This window comes from Orcinus orca, chromosome 8 (assembly GCF_937001465.1).
Source record: "Orcinus orca chromosome 8, mOrcOrc1.1, whole genome shotgun sequence".
Classification (NCBI taxonomy): Eukaryota; Metazoa; Chordata; class Mammalia; order Artiodactyla; family Delphinidae; genus Orcinus; species Orcinus orca.
Window position 1 is genome coordinate 50,134,879 of NC_064566.1, and position 17,892 is coordinate 50,152,770.

General features: G+C 45.0%; 1 protein-coding gene across 3 annotated transcripts in view; it reads right to left on the minus strand.

The window, feature by feature from the left end:
* CLPB (caseinolytic mitochondrial matrix peptidase chaperone subunit B) overlaps window positions 1–17,892 on the minus strand; it is a 164,687-nt gene that overhangs the window by 123,379 nt on the left and 23,416 nt on the right. For all 3 annotated transcript variants that reach the window (XM_049713879.1, XM_004279753.3, XM_004279754.3), the window contains exon 3: window positions 5,560–5,646. In XM_049713879.1, coding sequence (XP_049569836.1) covers window positions 5,560–5,646 — 87 coding nt within the window. The remainder of the gene's footprint in view (window positions 1–5,559; window positions 5,647–17,892) is intronic.

The window sequence follows — 17,892 nt, forward strand, 5'->3', positions numbered from 1 at the left end:
TCATATAAATGGAATTATACAGCAGGTAGCTTTTCATGTCTGGCTTTAACTTAGCATAAGGCTTTAAAGATTTGACCATGTTGTTACCTGTACAAGAAGTTTGTTCTTTTTTTACTGCTGAGTAGTCCACTGTATGGATGTACCATAATTTGTCCATTCACCAGATGATGGACATTTGGGTGATTTCAAGTTTTTGGTGATTATGAATAAAGCTACTATAAATATTTGCATACAGGTCTTGTTGTAGATGTATGTTTTTATTTCTCATGGACAAATATCTAGGAGTTGGTATTGCTGGGCTGTAGCAGCAATGATAAATGTATGTTTTACCTTTATAAGAAACTGCTGAAGTATATTCCAAAGTGGCTATACCATTATGAATTCCTATCAGCAGGGATGACAACTGTTCTGCATCCTTATCAGCACTTGGTATTGTCAGTTTTAAAAATGTTGGCCATTGGTATAGGTGTGTAGTGGTATCTCATTGTGATTTTAACTTGCATTCCCCTAAATGCTGAGTATCTTTCATGTGCTTATTTGCCATCAATCTCTTCTTTGGTGAAGTGTCTGCTCAAATCTTTTGCCTATTTTTTAAAAATTGGGCTATTGGGACTTCCCTGGTGGCGCAGTGGTTAAGAATCCACCTGCCAATGTAAGGGACATGGATTCGATCCCTGGTCTGGGAATATCCCACGTGCCGTGGAGCAACTAAGCCCGTGCGCCACAACTACCGAGCCTGCGCTCTAGAGCCTGTGAGCCACAACTACTGAGCCCGCGTGCCACAACTACTGAAGCCTACACACCTAGAGCCCATGCTCCACAACAAGAGAAGCCACCACAATGAGAAGCCCGCGCACCACAACAAAGAGTAGCCCCCACTCGCCGCAACTAGAGAAACCTGCGCGCAGCAACGAAGACCCAGTGCAGCCAAAAATAAATAAATAAATTTATTTAAAAAAAAATTGGGCTACCTTTTAATTACTGATTTGTAAGAGTTCTTTATATCTTCTGGATTCTATTCTTTTATCAGACGTGTTTTGACAGCTTCTTTTTTGAGGAATTAGAATACCATTTTTCTTCCAAACCACTATCCCCTGCATATACATGCTGATGAAGAAAACAGGACAGACTTAAATTTTCAATTTACAAATACCTTAGTGTCATTGGACAAAAGGTCAAGCAGTACTCAGTACCTGTTAAAACTCATGAGACTATTTTTACCTCTATGATGAGCGCCCAACCACCATTAGGCTTTAAAGAAAGCTACATCTGGAGAAATGGCTGTCCTATAAATAGCTTTTGCCCCCCAGGCTCTGCACCTCCCAAAGCCCTGTTCTGGTCCGCCAGGCTCTTGGAATGGTCAACAGTCGTCACACTCCATTGCTGGCCATTGTCCACTGGGAAAGGTAGGAGGCTCCCAATCCACCCCTCAGTGAAAGAGCAAACAGTGCGGCCTGTGGCTGCCTGGACATCAAAGTAGAGCAAACAGGCCCGGCAGGCCCTGCCTCTCCGCCTACACATCCTGCAAATGCCATCTGAAGGAGCATCCCTGAGGGGGTCATGACTTTCAGCTTGTCACAGCACACATCAAAGTTTGCACCACACACGAACTGGGTGCATGGGTTCGAATCAAGTTGCCCAAGAGCGGATACTCAGCCATTGTGTCCAGTTTTAATCCCGTGTTTTCCCAAGTAATTAAGCCTTCTTGCTTATGAACTTGTGACTAAGTAAAGCATCACTGAGAGGTTGTAACATCAAAGTGCCTTCCACCGTCTGTCCATGTTTAGTAAAATTGGATTTCTTTCCCTTCTTAAAGAAAAACTAATTGAATTTAGCTGAAGGCTGGGTATATTTGCACGAGCCAGTAGAGGCTGTGCTAAGTCACAGTGGTCATCCTGGGACCCTGTGGCTTAGCGTTTAGCTGGGCTGGGTCAGAGTGCAACACGGAATGAGGCACCCAGACTCAGGCTAAACAAGTGCCTGTGGCATGAGGCTTATGGAGGGCTCACTGTGGAGAAGGGGCCAGCCCCCGCCAACTACTCCTCAAGTCAACACTACACCCAAGCTGTTACTAGGCTGGCAAAAGGATTGTCCTAGCAGAATGTTGGTAAATCTTTGGCAGGAGGGCTACTGAAGACAATGGCCATCACAATGCTCAAGTCCTTGATGTCAGCAGTCCAAGTAAGCTTCTTAAGGCAAAGGCTGTGATGCTTACTTAGTATCTGAATCCCCTTTAGCCTAGCATATCAGCACCTGACACAGTCTAGTTTTTAAAAAAGTCTGCTGGATGCATAACATGATAACATAAAGGTATGTCAGCACAAAGTTCCTCTCTCCTGAAGAACCAAAACTCTCTGTATCCCTTTTTTGCCCTGCTTGTCAGGAAACTTCAAATTAAATTCATACTCCATTCCACTAATTACCTGATTTACAGTGAGTACAGCCTGGTCCCATTTATGTAAAATTAGACACATAGATATAGATATAGATATAGTGATCAGTCTCTAGGTAGAGGGGATTCAGTTGACGGCTACTTTCTTCTCTATATTTTCTTTACAAAAACAATAAACCTATTTTTGGAAAAGAAAATCTCTAGTTCAATCCTGACAGAATTATCTTTCCTTTTACCAATATGATTTCTGATCTTGATCCAGTTTTAACTCTCCTGTCTACATTTATATTTGTATTTTGATTTAAGTCACCTTAAACCCTTTTTGTAAATAAAAGGAGGGAATAAATTATAAATAAGTTCCCATGCATATTTTTAACATTTTGTTCTATAACACTGTATTTTCTGTTCAAAATTAAACAAAATAGCACTCTCTTTACTATTCAAAATTAAATAAAATAATAAATACATATATAAATAAAGGTTCACAAGAAGATAATCTCCTTAAGTATAGAGACTACTGTGTTCATATCCCCAAGGACTTAACACATTAAGCAGCCAGGCACTAAAGGCAGTTGAGGGTGAAATGACTGGGCTTCTCTCAGGATATCTCCTTTGAGCTTGTGGGCTGCCAACATTCTAAAGGAGGTGAAGGTTCTCTACTTTCAGCCTTGAATCACGGGGTGCTGTCCCTCTACTTGCCCTTGACCCAACCCATTTCAAAGGTGGTGGCATTTCAGGCTTGGCCAGTATGATTCCAGAAGGGTTTGGTGACTGATGAGATGAGAATCAGCACACTTCTAATACAGAAAAACTTACTGGCAGATTGTGCTGGGATGGACATGATAATCCTTCAAGACCACTCCCATGGCACCTTACCAATGAGGCCTACCCACCCTGGCATTCCCTTTTACCAGATTCTACTTTTCCTTTTTTTCCATTAGCACTTCTTATCTTCTAATATATAGTTTACTTATGCATTGTATTTATTGTTTATTGTCTGTCCCTGCCTCTCTCTACCCAGGGACCACCACTTGTACAGAAATAAGCTCTTTGAGGATAGGGATATTTGTCTGTCAAGAACAGTGCCTGGCAAACAGTAGGTGCCAAACAATTTTTGTGATATGAATAAATAAAGGCAACCTGAGAGTATGCTATTTTCTATAAAAATCTGTCCTCACTGGGTACCGGAAGGAAGAGGAGGGCACAAAATAGAAGCTTAAAACACCAATAATTAGTTCTAGGAACCAAGTACATACAAGCCAACACTCTCACTTTGCTCAATGAGCATCACTGATTTGCTAATGGCCCTGGATAAAGACAGAGCAATCAGTTAAACCAACAACTCATTAGATTCAGAGAGAAGTGTCCTCAAAGCACATCTACTAGCTATGTGCTCACTGATTGGCAGTACTCTTAAGTATAGTGTTAATTCCTATTCTGTCTCAATGCTGATAAAATCAAACATAGAAGGGCACATACCCCCTCCCTTTTCTCCACCACGGGTTACCTCTTGCAGATGGAGATACCTGCAAGCTGGGAAAGACTGGTGGGTGGGGGTGGAGGCAGGGGAGGGGGGTTATAAGTGGTAGAATAAGCACATGTGTGTTTGTGTGTAGAGGTCTAATGTGAGCAGCAGAGAATAACATCTCACCATTTGTAACCTGTAGCATATACATTATCTCATTTGATTCTCACAAGAATATAGTAAGAATCTATCTGCTCTGTGGTGAGATTCAGTCCCCTCACCCCCTCTGCTTTGATACTATCCTGTCCACACTGCTCTGATACCACTGATTACACTATACTCTGTTTCTCTACCTGCCTGTCTTTTCCACATTAGACCACGAGCTCCCAAGGCCTCTGATTCCCCAGTGATTAACATAAAGCCTGGTTCAGAGTAGATATCTACCAAATGTTTGTAGAAATAGTTGATGTCAGGTGAAGAAACAAGGTGTTCATAGAATTTTGAAATTCAGCTAAGGGTCAGAGCCAGGACTGGATTCCAGGCTCTCAACTGTGGAACCTATTTACATTAATTTTTCTTTTAAAGACTATGTGCTTAAAGCTAAAGGGGCAAATAAGGAGAAAGAGTGCTGAGATCAAGTTCACAACAGAGCAGCAGAGAAGAGAGAACTCTCAGTACAGCTAAGTCTCTCAGCCAGTCTGAGGCAGTGCCTCCCCGACATTATAAAATACCTGTTTGGTTGATTTCCACCACATTTATGACCCTTCCAAAGGTGGCCAGTACTGGCAGATAAAATCCTTAAAGATCTGCTTGAAGGGAAAATGAAAACTTCCACCTCCCACCATCAATGTCAGTGGCTGTTACTAAAGCACCCAGTCTGCCTTCTTTGAAAGCATCTCTTTTTGCTCTTTTTCAATCAATTCTTTTGCATAATCACAGCTAGAGACTGCGACGTAATGGCAGCATCCAGCCCAAGCCCTGGATCTGGCAGTGGGAGGCAGCAGTGAGGTACAGTAAAACACACAAACTCTGCAGGCAGTCAGACCAGGTTCTAAATTCTATCTGTGTGACCTTAGACAAATCACTTTACCTCTTTGGGCTTCAGTTTTCTCAGCTGCAAAATGAAAAATAATAATATATATCTTGTGGGTGGTTGTAAGAAGTAGAGATAACTATATACAAAGTAGACTGTTTCAATCTTTACACAACAGCTGCATGCTGGGGGAATGGGGAAGCATATAGGAAAACAGCAGGGCCTCCAATGAGAGGGAAGGAACACCCCCACCTGCCCTAGTTTATACAAGAACTTCCAAAGGAACAGCCCAATGGAGCCCTTGCTGGGGACAGTGACTGCAAACTGCTCAACATGGATAATGATAACGTAATCATAATGATAACTTACACAGGTACACTTAACCACTTACAACAGGCTTTCAAACATTTTGTTGCTTCAATAAAGCAAATGACTCGCCTAAGGTCACAAAGTCAATGAAGGATGGAGCTGCGATCCAGAGCTACATCTTCCCTCTCCACATCTCCTATACTTTCCATTGCGCCAGGTGTAGACCAGTTCCTTAGGCTGAGTCCATTTCCCTGCCTTTCAAGAAGACAGCAGGGGGACAGGCAAGGGTGGGAGAGTGTTCAGGATCGTGGTCTGCAGAGCTCTGGCAAAGGGAGCCCCATGTGGAAGGAGATCTCTCACCTGTCGTTTCGGTTGATGGCTGCCACCATGAGTGCTGTCCAGCCAAGTTTGTGCCTTGCATTGACATCAGCACCTTCCGACAACAGCCTAGAAAGAGACAGAAATATTTTCAGTATATGGCTTATCATGGACATAAGAGTGGAAGAAATGAAAAATCAATAAACAGGGAGGCTAGATGAATTTGGAAATAGTTATAGGGCTTTGAGAACTAAATACCCATCCCAGCTCCTCTGGTCACTCTCCCTTGACCCCAGCCTTCTCCTACCTCTCTCCCTCTTCCCTTAAATGAGTTTGCCTCTGCTGTCATCCTCCCAGCCTACTGAGGAAAGAATGTGCCTTCCCCCCTGTCCAGAATGCTCTCTCCCTGCCTCTCTGCCTATTCTAAACCTACTTTCATATAATGGGATACAACCCTGGCTTGAGGACTCTCTCCCAAGTAGGCTTTCCTGACTCATCCAGTCCACAGATCTCTCCTCCTTCCTTAGAATTCCCCCATGCTTAGCACCAAATGCCCAATGACACTTCTCATCTATGTAGCTCCCGGTTTACGGAAGAATCCCACTTCTCAAGTTTATTTGTATGGTCGCTGTCTGGAAATTGGAACTCTGAATGCAAGGGAAGATGGAAAGAATGTTAGAAATGCTAGATTAGGTTTCTAGAAAAGTCCATATGAGCCTATTTGACTCTATATGCCAGTGCCTAGTACACAGTAGGAGCTCAGTAGCTGTTAAAAAAAGTTTTTAAGTATACCACTAAAAGCCTGAATTCTGGGTCCCAGTAGCAGGGGGCCCTATAATGTGGGGGTGGATAGAGAGGAGAACGAAGAGAACCAACTCTTACTGAGCACCTCCTACAAGCAGGAACTGCCCCAGAACTTTACATACATGCTCTCATTCACTCTTCACACAAGCTTAAGGAGCTGGTATTAATCTCCTCTTTTCATGGATGAGGTAATAAGTTCAGCGAGGGGAAATGACTCGCTGAAGGTCACAAAGCTAGTTAAGGGGCAGTACAGTGACTGGAACCCAAGTCAATAATGGCTCTGCAGCCTGAATCCTTCTCACCTCACCAACCTTCCTCTACACTGAACCTGACTCCATGTAACATGGAAGAGAAAAGACTAAATGGACTCCAGCAAATCAGCATGACATATGCTTGGCCCTGTGCTGAATTCTGGGATGGGAGTGTGGAGAAGACATGGGGTTTGCCCTAAGGAATTTAGTTGTGGAGGGAGGACTCAGGATAGCAGGAAAACAAAGGCTGTCGTGTGTGGTTTCCCACCATAAGTGCTGTAGGAGGCCAGGAAACAGGGAGACCAAAAGTCAAGTGTTTCACCAACAAGGCAGGAGCTGCTTATGAGGAATGGGCATTAGGGGGAACTGGGAAGCTGTCTACTCTTCAGTGCGTTCTAGACGAAAGGGCACTGGCAGAGAGTCCAGAGGCTTGGGGTTGAGTCCTAGCACCATTCTTATGCCATAATCTGTAGTAAATGCCCCTCTGGACCAAGCCAAGTCTAACCTCTGTGCTGCTGAGGTAAGCAGGTGATAAAGGCTTGGGAGGATGAAGAGACACATCATGTACTCATTCGTTCACTCAGCCTGTGCTGATGCAGGGAATGAGACAGGCACTGTCAAAGCCTGAGGGGAAGACAGACCAGCAAGCACGTCGCTACACATCAGACGAGTGCTAGGAAGGGGGCCTCAAGTTGCAAATGTACAACCAGGGAACCTAACCTAGCCTTAATGACCCAGAAGGCCTCTCAGAGGAAGTGATGATAGAGAGTTAGCAAGACAAAAGCGGGCAAGGGAGGGAAGGAGTGTTCCAGGCAGAGGTAAAGCCTCTCATCAGAGTAGAAGGCAGCACGGGGTATATGAGGCCCTGAAAGAGGTCTGGCACGACTCAGGCACGAAGTGCGAGGAGAGTGTTGAGAGAGGAGGTTGGGAAACCCTCTTCTCTCACCTCTAGTTTGAAAGGTTTCTTCTGGTCAAAGTCCTGGGCCTCTTCGTCTTACCACATACACTGTTAAGCATCCTTTATGCAGAAACAACTGTCCATAGCCAAAGGTGTTAAAGAGGCTAAGAACCCTGGGGATAATTTTCTGAGACAGAAATCTCTCTTTGCACAAAACCTTCCCTTGTTTAGCAGGCCAAGTGGTGCTGTGGAGAGCGCAAGTTTCTGAGAACTGAGAGACTGGAGTCTGATTTTAACTGTGATTCTGGTTGGATGGCTTCACTTCTCTGGCCCTCAGTCTGTAAGACCAGAAAATCAGGAAGGGCTGATGAGAGGTGTCTGCAGGAAAAGACTTGCACTATGCCTTGAAGAATAGGAACAATTTACAGAAGAGGGAGGAAGTGCATGCCAGTCAAGACAAAAGACACAAGATACTATTCAGAAGCAGGGAAGGGATGAGAAAGTATACTCAGAGACCATCAGGTAGATCCATCTGTGTGACAGTTAGCAGCACAGAAACAGGCAGCTGCCAAGGTAGGCAGGGCCTACCACAGGGCCTCAAAAGCCAAGCTAGGAGGCCAAGGCAGTAGGCATAAACCTTTTTTAAGCCATGGACTCCTCTGAGGATAAATCATCAAAGCTGATGATTCTTTCCAGAAAAGTGCACAGGCACACACACACTCAAAAAAAAAAAAAAAAAAAAAAATCTTTCTTTACATAAAATGCCCAGGGGTTCGTAGGTCCCCATGAAATCAATAGTGGACCCTAGGTTAAAAACCCAATCTAAAGGGTTGACAAATGCCTGGCATGTGTGTGCTATGGTCCTGCCCTCCTGTATCTCAGTCAGAAATCATGACTCTCTCTCAGCAGTTCTTTCCTATGGAGCCTTTGAAAGAGCCTCAGAATCCTTCTCAACACTGGTTTCAATCAGCTACCATCAATAAGAAGAAACCTATTTGCCATTCCTTGGACTCTCACCATAGGCAAGTGGGGTTGTCACTGAAGGTTTGGGGCAAAAGAACTTATAGAATTAACCTAATAGCTTAAGCAGGCTGAATTTGAAAGGAGACAGAATAGAAAATGGGGACAAGGAGACCAATTTGGAGGTTGCTATAACACAGACCAAGGGAGATGAGCTAGGGCAGGGAAATGAGAAAGTGCGCATGAACAGAAGAAACGCAGTGCAGCCAGAATCCTTTATGCCTTTAGTGGGTCAGTGACCTGTGTTCCCCTGCCTGGGCCCTGAGAATTCTAGAAGCAGCACTCCTCTGGAGGCAGTGCTGAAGAAAGAAGATTGAGATGCCTCCTCTTCCTGCCCCTTAAGGGCTGAGGGTAGTGTAATAAAAAGAAAAAGATGAATAAAAGCCTCTGGAGCAAGTCAGACGTGGATTCAAATTCTGGTTCAGCTAGATAATGCTGAGCAAATCAATTCTGAGTCTCAGTTTTCTCACCTATCAAATAGGGACAGTAATCTCTAATTTGCAGGGATCCCAGCCCAGTCCCTGGCACATAGCAAGTACTCAGTACAAAGTGGTTTTTGCCTGCCACGCTACCCTGTTTCTATCTCTTTGAAGGAACAAAGCGATCTGGCCTCAAGTTGGTAGTGGCAGGTTGGCAAGTACCCTGGGATTCTAACACAGGGTCACATGGGATGACCTCGGTAGTTCAGCCAGGCTGGCTTCACGCACTCCTTTGTTCATTTATTCAACAAACATGCAAACACTCACTCTGTGCCTGGCCGCATACTGGCTACTGAGGAGGAGACGACTGAAGTTCTTGCTTTCCAGAACCTAAGCCAAGCAGGGTTTTCTTTTATTTTTTCTTTATTTATATATATATATATATATATATATATATATATAAAATGTGCGTGTGTGTATTTATTACTTTTTTCCACAAATAATTGCATTTTAAAATTATTTATTTATTTATTTATTTATTTATGGCTGTGTTGGGTCTTCACTGCTGCGTGCAGGCTTTCTCTAGTTGCAGCGAGCAAGGGCTACTGTCGGTTGTGGTGCACGGGCTTCTCGTTCAGTGGCTTCTCTTGTTTCAGAGCACGGGCTCTAGGTGTGTGGGCTCAGCAGTTGTGGCTCGTGGGCTCTAGAGCGCAGGCTCAGTAGTTGTGGTGCACAGGCTTAGTTTCTCCGCGGCATGTGGGATCTTCCCGGACTAGGGATTGAACCCCTGTCCCCTGCATTGGCAGGTGGATTCTTAACCACTGCGCCACCAGGGAAGTCCATAATTGCATTTTAAGATATGTTCATACTGCTAATTCATACAATAATTCCACTTTTAAGTTGCTACTTAATGCTCTATGGCACATCCACCAGATTTTCCCTCTCTGCTCTCCCAGGGATACCCACCCAGCTAACCTCCATCTCTCAGCCACCAAAAGCAATGCTCAAAGAACATCCTCTTACATATACCCTTTTGGACCTGTGTGAGTATTTTCCCAGGGCATGTACTCAGAGTGCAATCCCTGGGTTACAGGGTTTATATCACTTGATTTAACTAAATAGTGCCAGGGTCCTACAGGACAACTGCTCCATCTACCCTCCCACCAGCAGGACAGGGGTGTTCCTGTGTACCACGGACACTTGGCAGTAGCCAACTTCCTAATCACTGCAAGTTCAATAGGTGTAAAGGGATCTCACATTGTTGTTTTAATTTGCATGTCTCTGATTACCAATAATTTTGAGCTACTTATTATATGCACATTAGCATGCTGAGGTTTCCTTTTCTGTACACTGCAGGGTTTTCTTTTAAGAGGAGGAACTGCTGGGAGAGAAGGCTTCTCCAAACTTGCTATCCTTTCAATGAACAGTGTAGAAGGAGCACAGGGCAGAAGCAAGAGACCTGCATTCTAGTTCCAGTTCTGCCACCTCCTACTCTGACACCCCACAGAAGGTATATTATCTCTCTGAGATTTAGACTCTTTATAGGTCCACTAGGGTTTTAAGAGGTGACACTGAAATCTGAAGGAAAGGGCTCTGCAAACCTGCAGGGATCATTCCTAGGAGGCAAATCTTAGTGTTTTTTAGTGAGACACCAGCTTTTAAGCCCTGCCCAGCATACTGGCTATCATCCTTTGCAGCCTCCTGGGGCTGAGGTGTAAAGGAGAAAGCAATGGCCCTGGAGTCCAAAGGCTGGAGTTCAAATTCTGGCTCTGTCACTTATTAGCTGTGACATGGGGGCTATTAATCCCTATTGTGCAAGGTAGTTGTAAGGATTAAAAGAGACACCACATGGCAGAATTCCATAAGGAGTGGTGGCACCTAGTAAATCAAGGAAGGACCAGAACAAACAAAAACATCAGTGACCCCAACTCCAAACAACTTCTCCTCTTTCAGAGCTGGGTGGGCCTCTCCCCCACTTCCCCTCTGTGTGCAGAGCAGTCCCAAAAGTTAGGATTTCACAAACCCAGGTCTCCTCCATTTCATTTTGTTGCTTTGCAAGTGAATGCCCAGCGGGCAGTCATTTCAAAGTCCTGGGCCAGCTGGGCGGGTGGATGCCTGCTGAGAGCAGCTGAAAGGGCCTCTGAGGCCTGAGAAAGCCACCCTTGCTCTCCCCTGTGATTTTCACCAATGGACAAAATGCGGCAAGTGAATTAATCTCTTTTAAAAAGAGCAATGCTTGTGACAGAGCATGGTGTCTCCGAAAAGGTTAGGATTCCATCATCCCTGAGATGATGAGTGAAAGGCTTAATGCAGGTTGCCACTCAGGGCAGAGCTGCCTGTGGCCAGGGGCTGAGAAGTGAGGGTGGGCACTGCAGGCCTTTCTGGGCTCACTCCAGACTTGTGGAAGCCCCTTCCCTAATGAACTAGGTCTCCTGCTTGGCAGGGCAGTGGTGGGTGACACTAAACCCAGGGTAGATGATGGAGAGGAGACCACACTAGCAGTCCAGAGTTGAATCCCAGCTCATGTACAACTCTCAGGCAGTAGAGAGGGGCAGGAAAATAAGCGAGAGAGACCTTGGTTCAAATGCAGGCTCTGGCACTTACTGGGTGGGTAGTCATGGACGAACCAGTGACTCAACCTCTCTCAATCTCGCTTGGTCTCCTCACCTGAATAACAGCTCCTGCTCTCAGAGCCTGTTCCAAAACTGTTAAAAAAAGGGAGAGGACTCCACCAGCCCTACTCCACATGTCATTCAGGGGCACCATGAAGAAACGAGACAAAATATATAAAAGCACTTGGTATGCGATAAAAGTGCTATACAAATGGAAGAGTCTATTTCATTACTATCATCATTTTCCAATGAGTGTCTACCTCATTTTAAGGAAGCAACAGAGCAAACTAGGATGATATATCCAAGGTGTACACAGAACTTGGAATATAAGTGCTCCAAATTTTCTGTGGATTGATAAATGGATGGTCTCAAATCCCCAGGCAAGGGCAGTGGTAGAATAAGGGTTCTCCAGCCCAAGAGCTGAAGATTTCCACATAAGAGTAACTAATCAAGGGAAGAAAAGCTGCTCCCATCTATCAGGGACCCAGGAGAGTCCTGAAGGCTACGGACCAAACAGGCAGCAGTGGTTACCTCTTTTGGGGAAGTGGGGGTAAGGGATTCAAACTTTCACTTCCTGCTATGAACTCTTCTGTATTGTTTGAAGTTCTGTTGCTGTTTTTTTGTAACAATAAGCATACTATTACTCTTAAAAAAAAATTTCTTAGGAAAAGAAGAACTTTGGACCTAGAGCTTATACTGAGTGAAGTCAGTCAGACAGAGAAAGACAAATATCATATGATATCGCTTATATGTGGAATCTAAAAAAAAGGTACAAATGAACCAACTGACAAAACAGAAACTGAGTCACAGATGTATAAAACAACTTACAGTTACCAAGGGGGAAAGGCAGTGTGGGGAGGAGTGCGGGGGAGGGGTAAACTGGGACAGTGGGCTTGACAGAGACACACTACTACATATGAAAGAGACAACTAATAAGCACCTACTGGATAGCACAGGGAACTCTACTCAATACTCTGTAATGACCTATATGGGAATAGAATCTAAAAAAGAGTGGATATAGGTATACGTATAACTGATTCACTTTGCTGTACAGCAGAAACTAACACACTGTAAATCCACTATACTCCAATTAAAAAAAAAAAAAACAAAAAAAAACGAGAAAGAAAAACTTACCCTTTCTTCCTCCCAGAAGCCTTCCCTAAGACAGCCTTGGTGCAGCCATGGTGCCCTGTGCTAGCCTGTGTCAACAGCTGTCATACAGTTTCCTTGTCCTACTTTCCCAGTAGTCAGCATGGCCCCCTAGAAATGAGGACATGCCTTGTTTCTTGACTTCTGGTGCTGGCACAGCAGCCCACGCCAGAGGGCTCAGGGGTTGAACAAATGAATGCCTGTAGCACTTCCCTATACAAATCTCTCACCTATACTCATGTGCCTGTCTTCTTCCAAGAACTTAGGCTCCTGTGTATATGTGGAAGATGTGGGTGAGGAAAATGTCCTCATTCTCAGGGCTGAGGACGCTTAGACACAGGCCTGGGGCTGGAAGGCCATGGGTTCTAGTCATGGCTCGCTCAGTAACTAGCTGTGTGACCTGGATAAATCTGTCTCACTTTTCTCTGCAATAAAATAAGGGAACTGAATTAAATGATTTCTCAAGTCCCTGCCAGTTCTAAAATCTTAGGATTCTAAATATGTACAGCATCAAAACAGAAGTGAACTCCTGGCAGACACGGGCACCAGCATGACTTCCAAAGAAAAGTCAACTCCTCAGGCTTGCTGTTTATAGGAGGGAGGGAGTCCCAGACAGGGATACAGGACAGTTTTGAGTTATTATGGCTAACAGCTCTTCCACTCAGGGGAGGGAGGTAACACTTGGTTTTTCTTCCTTCTTCTTTATGACCAATCAATATAAAGCGGCCACTGAACTTCAATCGTGCATTGTTCCAACTGATTTCCGGACCCTTCACATGAACTGCCCTCAGCTGCAGCTGGGGAGGGGGCTGAAGGGTGGGAGCCCTGTCCCACCTGCATCAGAGGCCTGGAAGCAGTGAGCCATGCAGACTCAATCATAATTGCTATCTGGGCAACAGGGCCCTGGCTGGAGCCTCGCAGAAGGTCCTGTTTACAGTAATAACAGCACCAGGCCCTGCTGTCTGAGCAGAGGCAAGGCGCCTGGGGCTAGAATCCACACACTGCCTCCATCTGTGCCTTATCTACCCGGTGGGTCTGGGCTGGGAAGGGTGGGGCAAGGGAGGAAATGCTGCTCTCAGACCCCAGCCTCGGCCAGCTGACTTCAGGCAGGTCCAGGTGCTCCAACTCCACAGACATGAGGCCTCCCTGGCATCTTTTGCTTTCACTGCTTGGACTGAGCACTCTCATTCAAGGGCTGGCTCAGGGCCCTGCCCCTAGGAATCTCTCCAGATGCTCTCATTCCCAGTGAGGTAGCCCATCCCAGCGCGGCCATATCTGGACTACTCCAAGGGGCAGTGGGTGGGCAGTGAGGGAGGAGGACTGGCACTTAGGCAGCACCAACAACAAATGAGGTGTGCTGTGTAATGTGCCTGCATGCTTCATAACCAGTTACCTCCTATTGTATAAAGTTTTAAAATTTCCAGATGTAAAGAAGGATCCACTGAGATCAATCTGTCCAATCCTTCCTTTTATACATACAGATATGGAGGCTCAGAAAGCACCAGCCTTGGAACAGACTGATGCGGATATAAGCCTGCACCTGTCTCTTCCAGGCTGTGTGACTTTGGGCAGGTCATCTTTACCTCTCTGAACCTCAGCCATCCTACTTTATCAGTCTGCTAGACCTACCTAACAAGGGTGCTGAGATGACCAAAGGAAATAATGTATGCGTAAGCACTTCCAAGTGTTAGCTATCATCATTACCATTGTTTTATGTGTTCAAAAGCATACAGCAGACGGGACTTCCCTAGTGGCACAGTGGTTAAGAATCTGCCTGTCAATGCTGGGGACTAAGGGTTCAAGCCCTGGTCTGGGAAGATCCCACATGCCGCGGAGCAACTAAGCCTGTGCGCCACAACTACTAAGCCTGCACTCTAGAGCCCGCGAGCCACAACTACTGAGCCTGAGTGCCACAACTACTGAAGCCTGCATGCCTAGAGCCCGTGCTCCACAACAAGAGAAGCCACCGCAATGAGAAGCCTGCGCACCACAACCAAGAGTAGCCCCCGCTCGCTGCAACTAGAGGAAGCCCGCACCGCAGCAACGAATACCCAACACAGCAAAAAATAAATAAATAAATTTATTATTTAAAAAAAAGGCATACAGTGGAGGAACTGTATCAGAACTTTACTGAATACTGCTGGATTAAACAGAATAAAAGCCAAAGATGGGACCATTCTTTGTCCCATCTTTCTTACAGTTTCTAGGAGGAACTTGGCACACATTAAAGTGCATAGATTATTATTATTTTTAACTTTTTATTTTGAAATGATTTCAAACTTACCAAGCAGTTAAAAAATAGCACAAACGCACAAAACTCAGGTATATCCTTTACTTGGATTCTCATTACATTTTGCCTCATGTGCCTTACCACTCCACTCCTTTTCTTTCTCTCTTTTTTCCTAGACCATGTGAGAGTTAGTTTCAGACATTATACCCCTTTATTCCCAAATACTTCAGCACGTATTTCCTAGTATAAGGACACTCTCTTACATAACCACTAACCAATAATGATTGAATTCAGAACACTTAGCATTGATAAAATATTTTTATCTAATATATATCCCGTACTCAAATTTCAATTATCCAAATAATTTTTTTAGCAATTTTTTTTTAATAGGGGATTTTATAGGGGATTGCTTTATAGCAATCCCCTCTCTGCCCCAGATCCAGCTATAATCCAGGATCAAAACTCGAATCAGGGACTTCCCTGGTGGCGCAGTGATTAAGAACCTGCCTGCCAATGCAGGGGACACAGGTTCAATCCCTGGTCTGGGAAGATCCCACATGCCGTGGAGCAACTAAGCCCGTGCGCCACAACTACTGAGCCTGTGCTCTAGAGCCCACAAGCCACCACTACTGAAGCCCACGCTCCACAACTACTGAAGCCCACGTGTCTAAAGCCCGTGCTCCACAATGAGAAGCCACCGCAATGAGCAGCCCGCGCACCACAATGAAGAGTAGTCCCCACTCACCACAACTAGAGAAAGCCTGCGTGCAGCAATGAAGACCCAATGCGGCCATAAATAAATAAATAAATATATTAAAAAAAAAAACTGGAATCAAGCATTGCATGTGCCTTCAGTTTCCTTTCATCTAGAACAGTTCCTCAACTTTTCTTTGATATATATTCATGATATAGACATTTCTGCAGAGTCAGGCTAGTTTGTAGATTGTCCTTCAATTTGGACAACAATTTTTTTGAGGAACCACGGCCTATTATTCAACTATTCATTCCACAAACTTTTCATGAAACTGGTTATTATAGGACTCTGAGCAGGATACTGAGGGCAGTTTGATGAATTACGCAGTGTTCTTGTTTTCAAGGTGTTCACTGGATAGCTACACACCTGGCAAACAGCTAAAATACAAGCAAGGTACCATGTGAGTGTAGGGCAGAGCAAGAGCCACAGGGATGACTTCTTGGAGGCAGAGGCATGAGCTGTGCCACAAAGGATGGGCAGAAGCACAGATTCCCTTAATGAATTCCTGGGATCTTCTATGGGAAACATCTGTACTTCCTCAAGCAGTGTGCGCCATGGCTGGGACTCAATAAAACAGAAAAACCAACAAGGCCAGAAAGGGGAGGGGGCGGTCCAGGGCACTCTCATCTGGGTACCTCACTCTCATCTGGGTACCTCTGGGCTCTAAGCTATGTCCCAGTCAGCAGCTGCCTTGGTGACAAGAAGGCAAAGTCTGTCTAGGCAGTGAAGTGTGGGAAAGGGCCATGAGCGCCACCTACTGGCACCACGGCAGGCCTCTAGGCTGCCACAGAGGGCAGTAGGGCAGCTGGGCAGCTGGCTGGTTGATAGGAAGCTTGTCATACTATGGCAACGAGACACAGAAGTGGCTCAAATTTCTTAAATTGGGTTGGCACTTGGCCCACTACTGCTAAGCTCCAGAACCCTATGAGATTTTCAGTAAAGAATGGACTGTGCAAAGCCAACCACAGTACCTGGCCCTCTAGATGGGGAGGGACAAAATCTGGATTCATTAATTCAGGTTTGTCCCAGTAACAAAACTTAAGTAGCCCCTTCTCCAACCAGGCTCTGTGCTGGGCACTGAGGGTACAGATGAATCAGACACGGATCCTGCCCACAAGGAGCTCGCAGTCTGAACTGGGGGTGGGGAAATGGAACAAGTAAGTACACAAATAAGTGCTTAAAGGATCACAGGTGTTCTGAGAGCTGTTTGTACAGGGTCAGTGAGCACACTGCATGCTTGGCTCTTCCGGTCTTGCAAAGCTCTTGAATGGTGGAGTTCAAAAGTGCTCATGTTTCTTGAGCAGCCTACTATGCATCAGGCACTTGACATTTATAATCTTAACTGGTCCTGTGATTAGAGGAAGAGCCTGAGTCATATAGAGAGAGGGTAACTGACTTGCTTAAGATCACATGGTCAGTTAAGTGGCAGCTTGGGACTGGACCCCATGCTCTCTCTACTGAACCACACTGCCTTCCAGGGCACATATTCCATCTTCTTCCCTTTTTTCCCACATTTAGCCTGGGGCCAGCACAAGTATCTGATGGGACTAACCAATTGACAGAAAATGATAAAGTAGGAAAAGCCTTAAGTGAAAAGGAGGTTATCTGAGGGATAGAGATACTCTGATTAGTTCTGCTGTCTAGAACCTTCTCCCCTGGAAGAGACCCCTTCTCTTAGACTGAAGATGAGAAAGGCCAGATCCATCCCTTCTTCTTCGTGGTAGTCTCCATACTACCACCACCACTTTCACAGCTGCATGGCAATACAATACTTTAAAGTCGTCTTGGTTAAAACAAGCTTGGCAAACAAATCTAATTGGTAGGTTATAGAAGTACAGGAAGCCCCAACATCACTAATCATTAGAGAAATGCAAATCAAAACTACAATGAGGTATCCCCTCACACTGGTCAGAATGCCCATCATCAAAAAATCTACAAACAATAAATGCTGGAGAGGGTGTGGAGAAGAGGGAACCCTCCTGCACTGTTGGTGGGAATGTAAATTGACACAGCCACTACAGAGAACAGTATGGAAGTTCCTTAAAAAACTAAAAACAGAACTACCATATGACCTAGCAATCCCACTACTGGGGATATACCCTGAGAAAACCATAATTCAAAAAGACACATGCACCCCAATGTTCATTGCTGCACTATTTACAATAGCCAGGACATGGAAGCAACCTAAGTTTCCATCTACAGATGAATGGATAAAGAGGATGTGGCACATATATACAA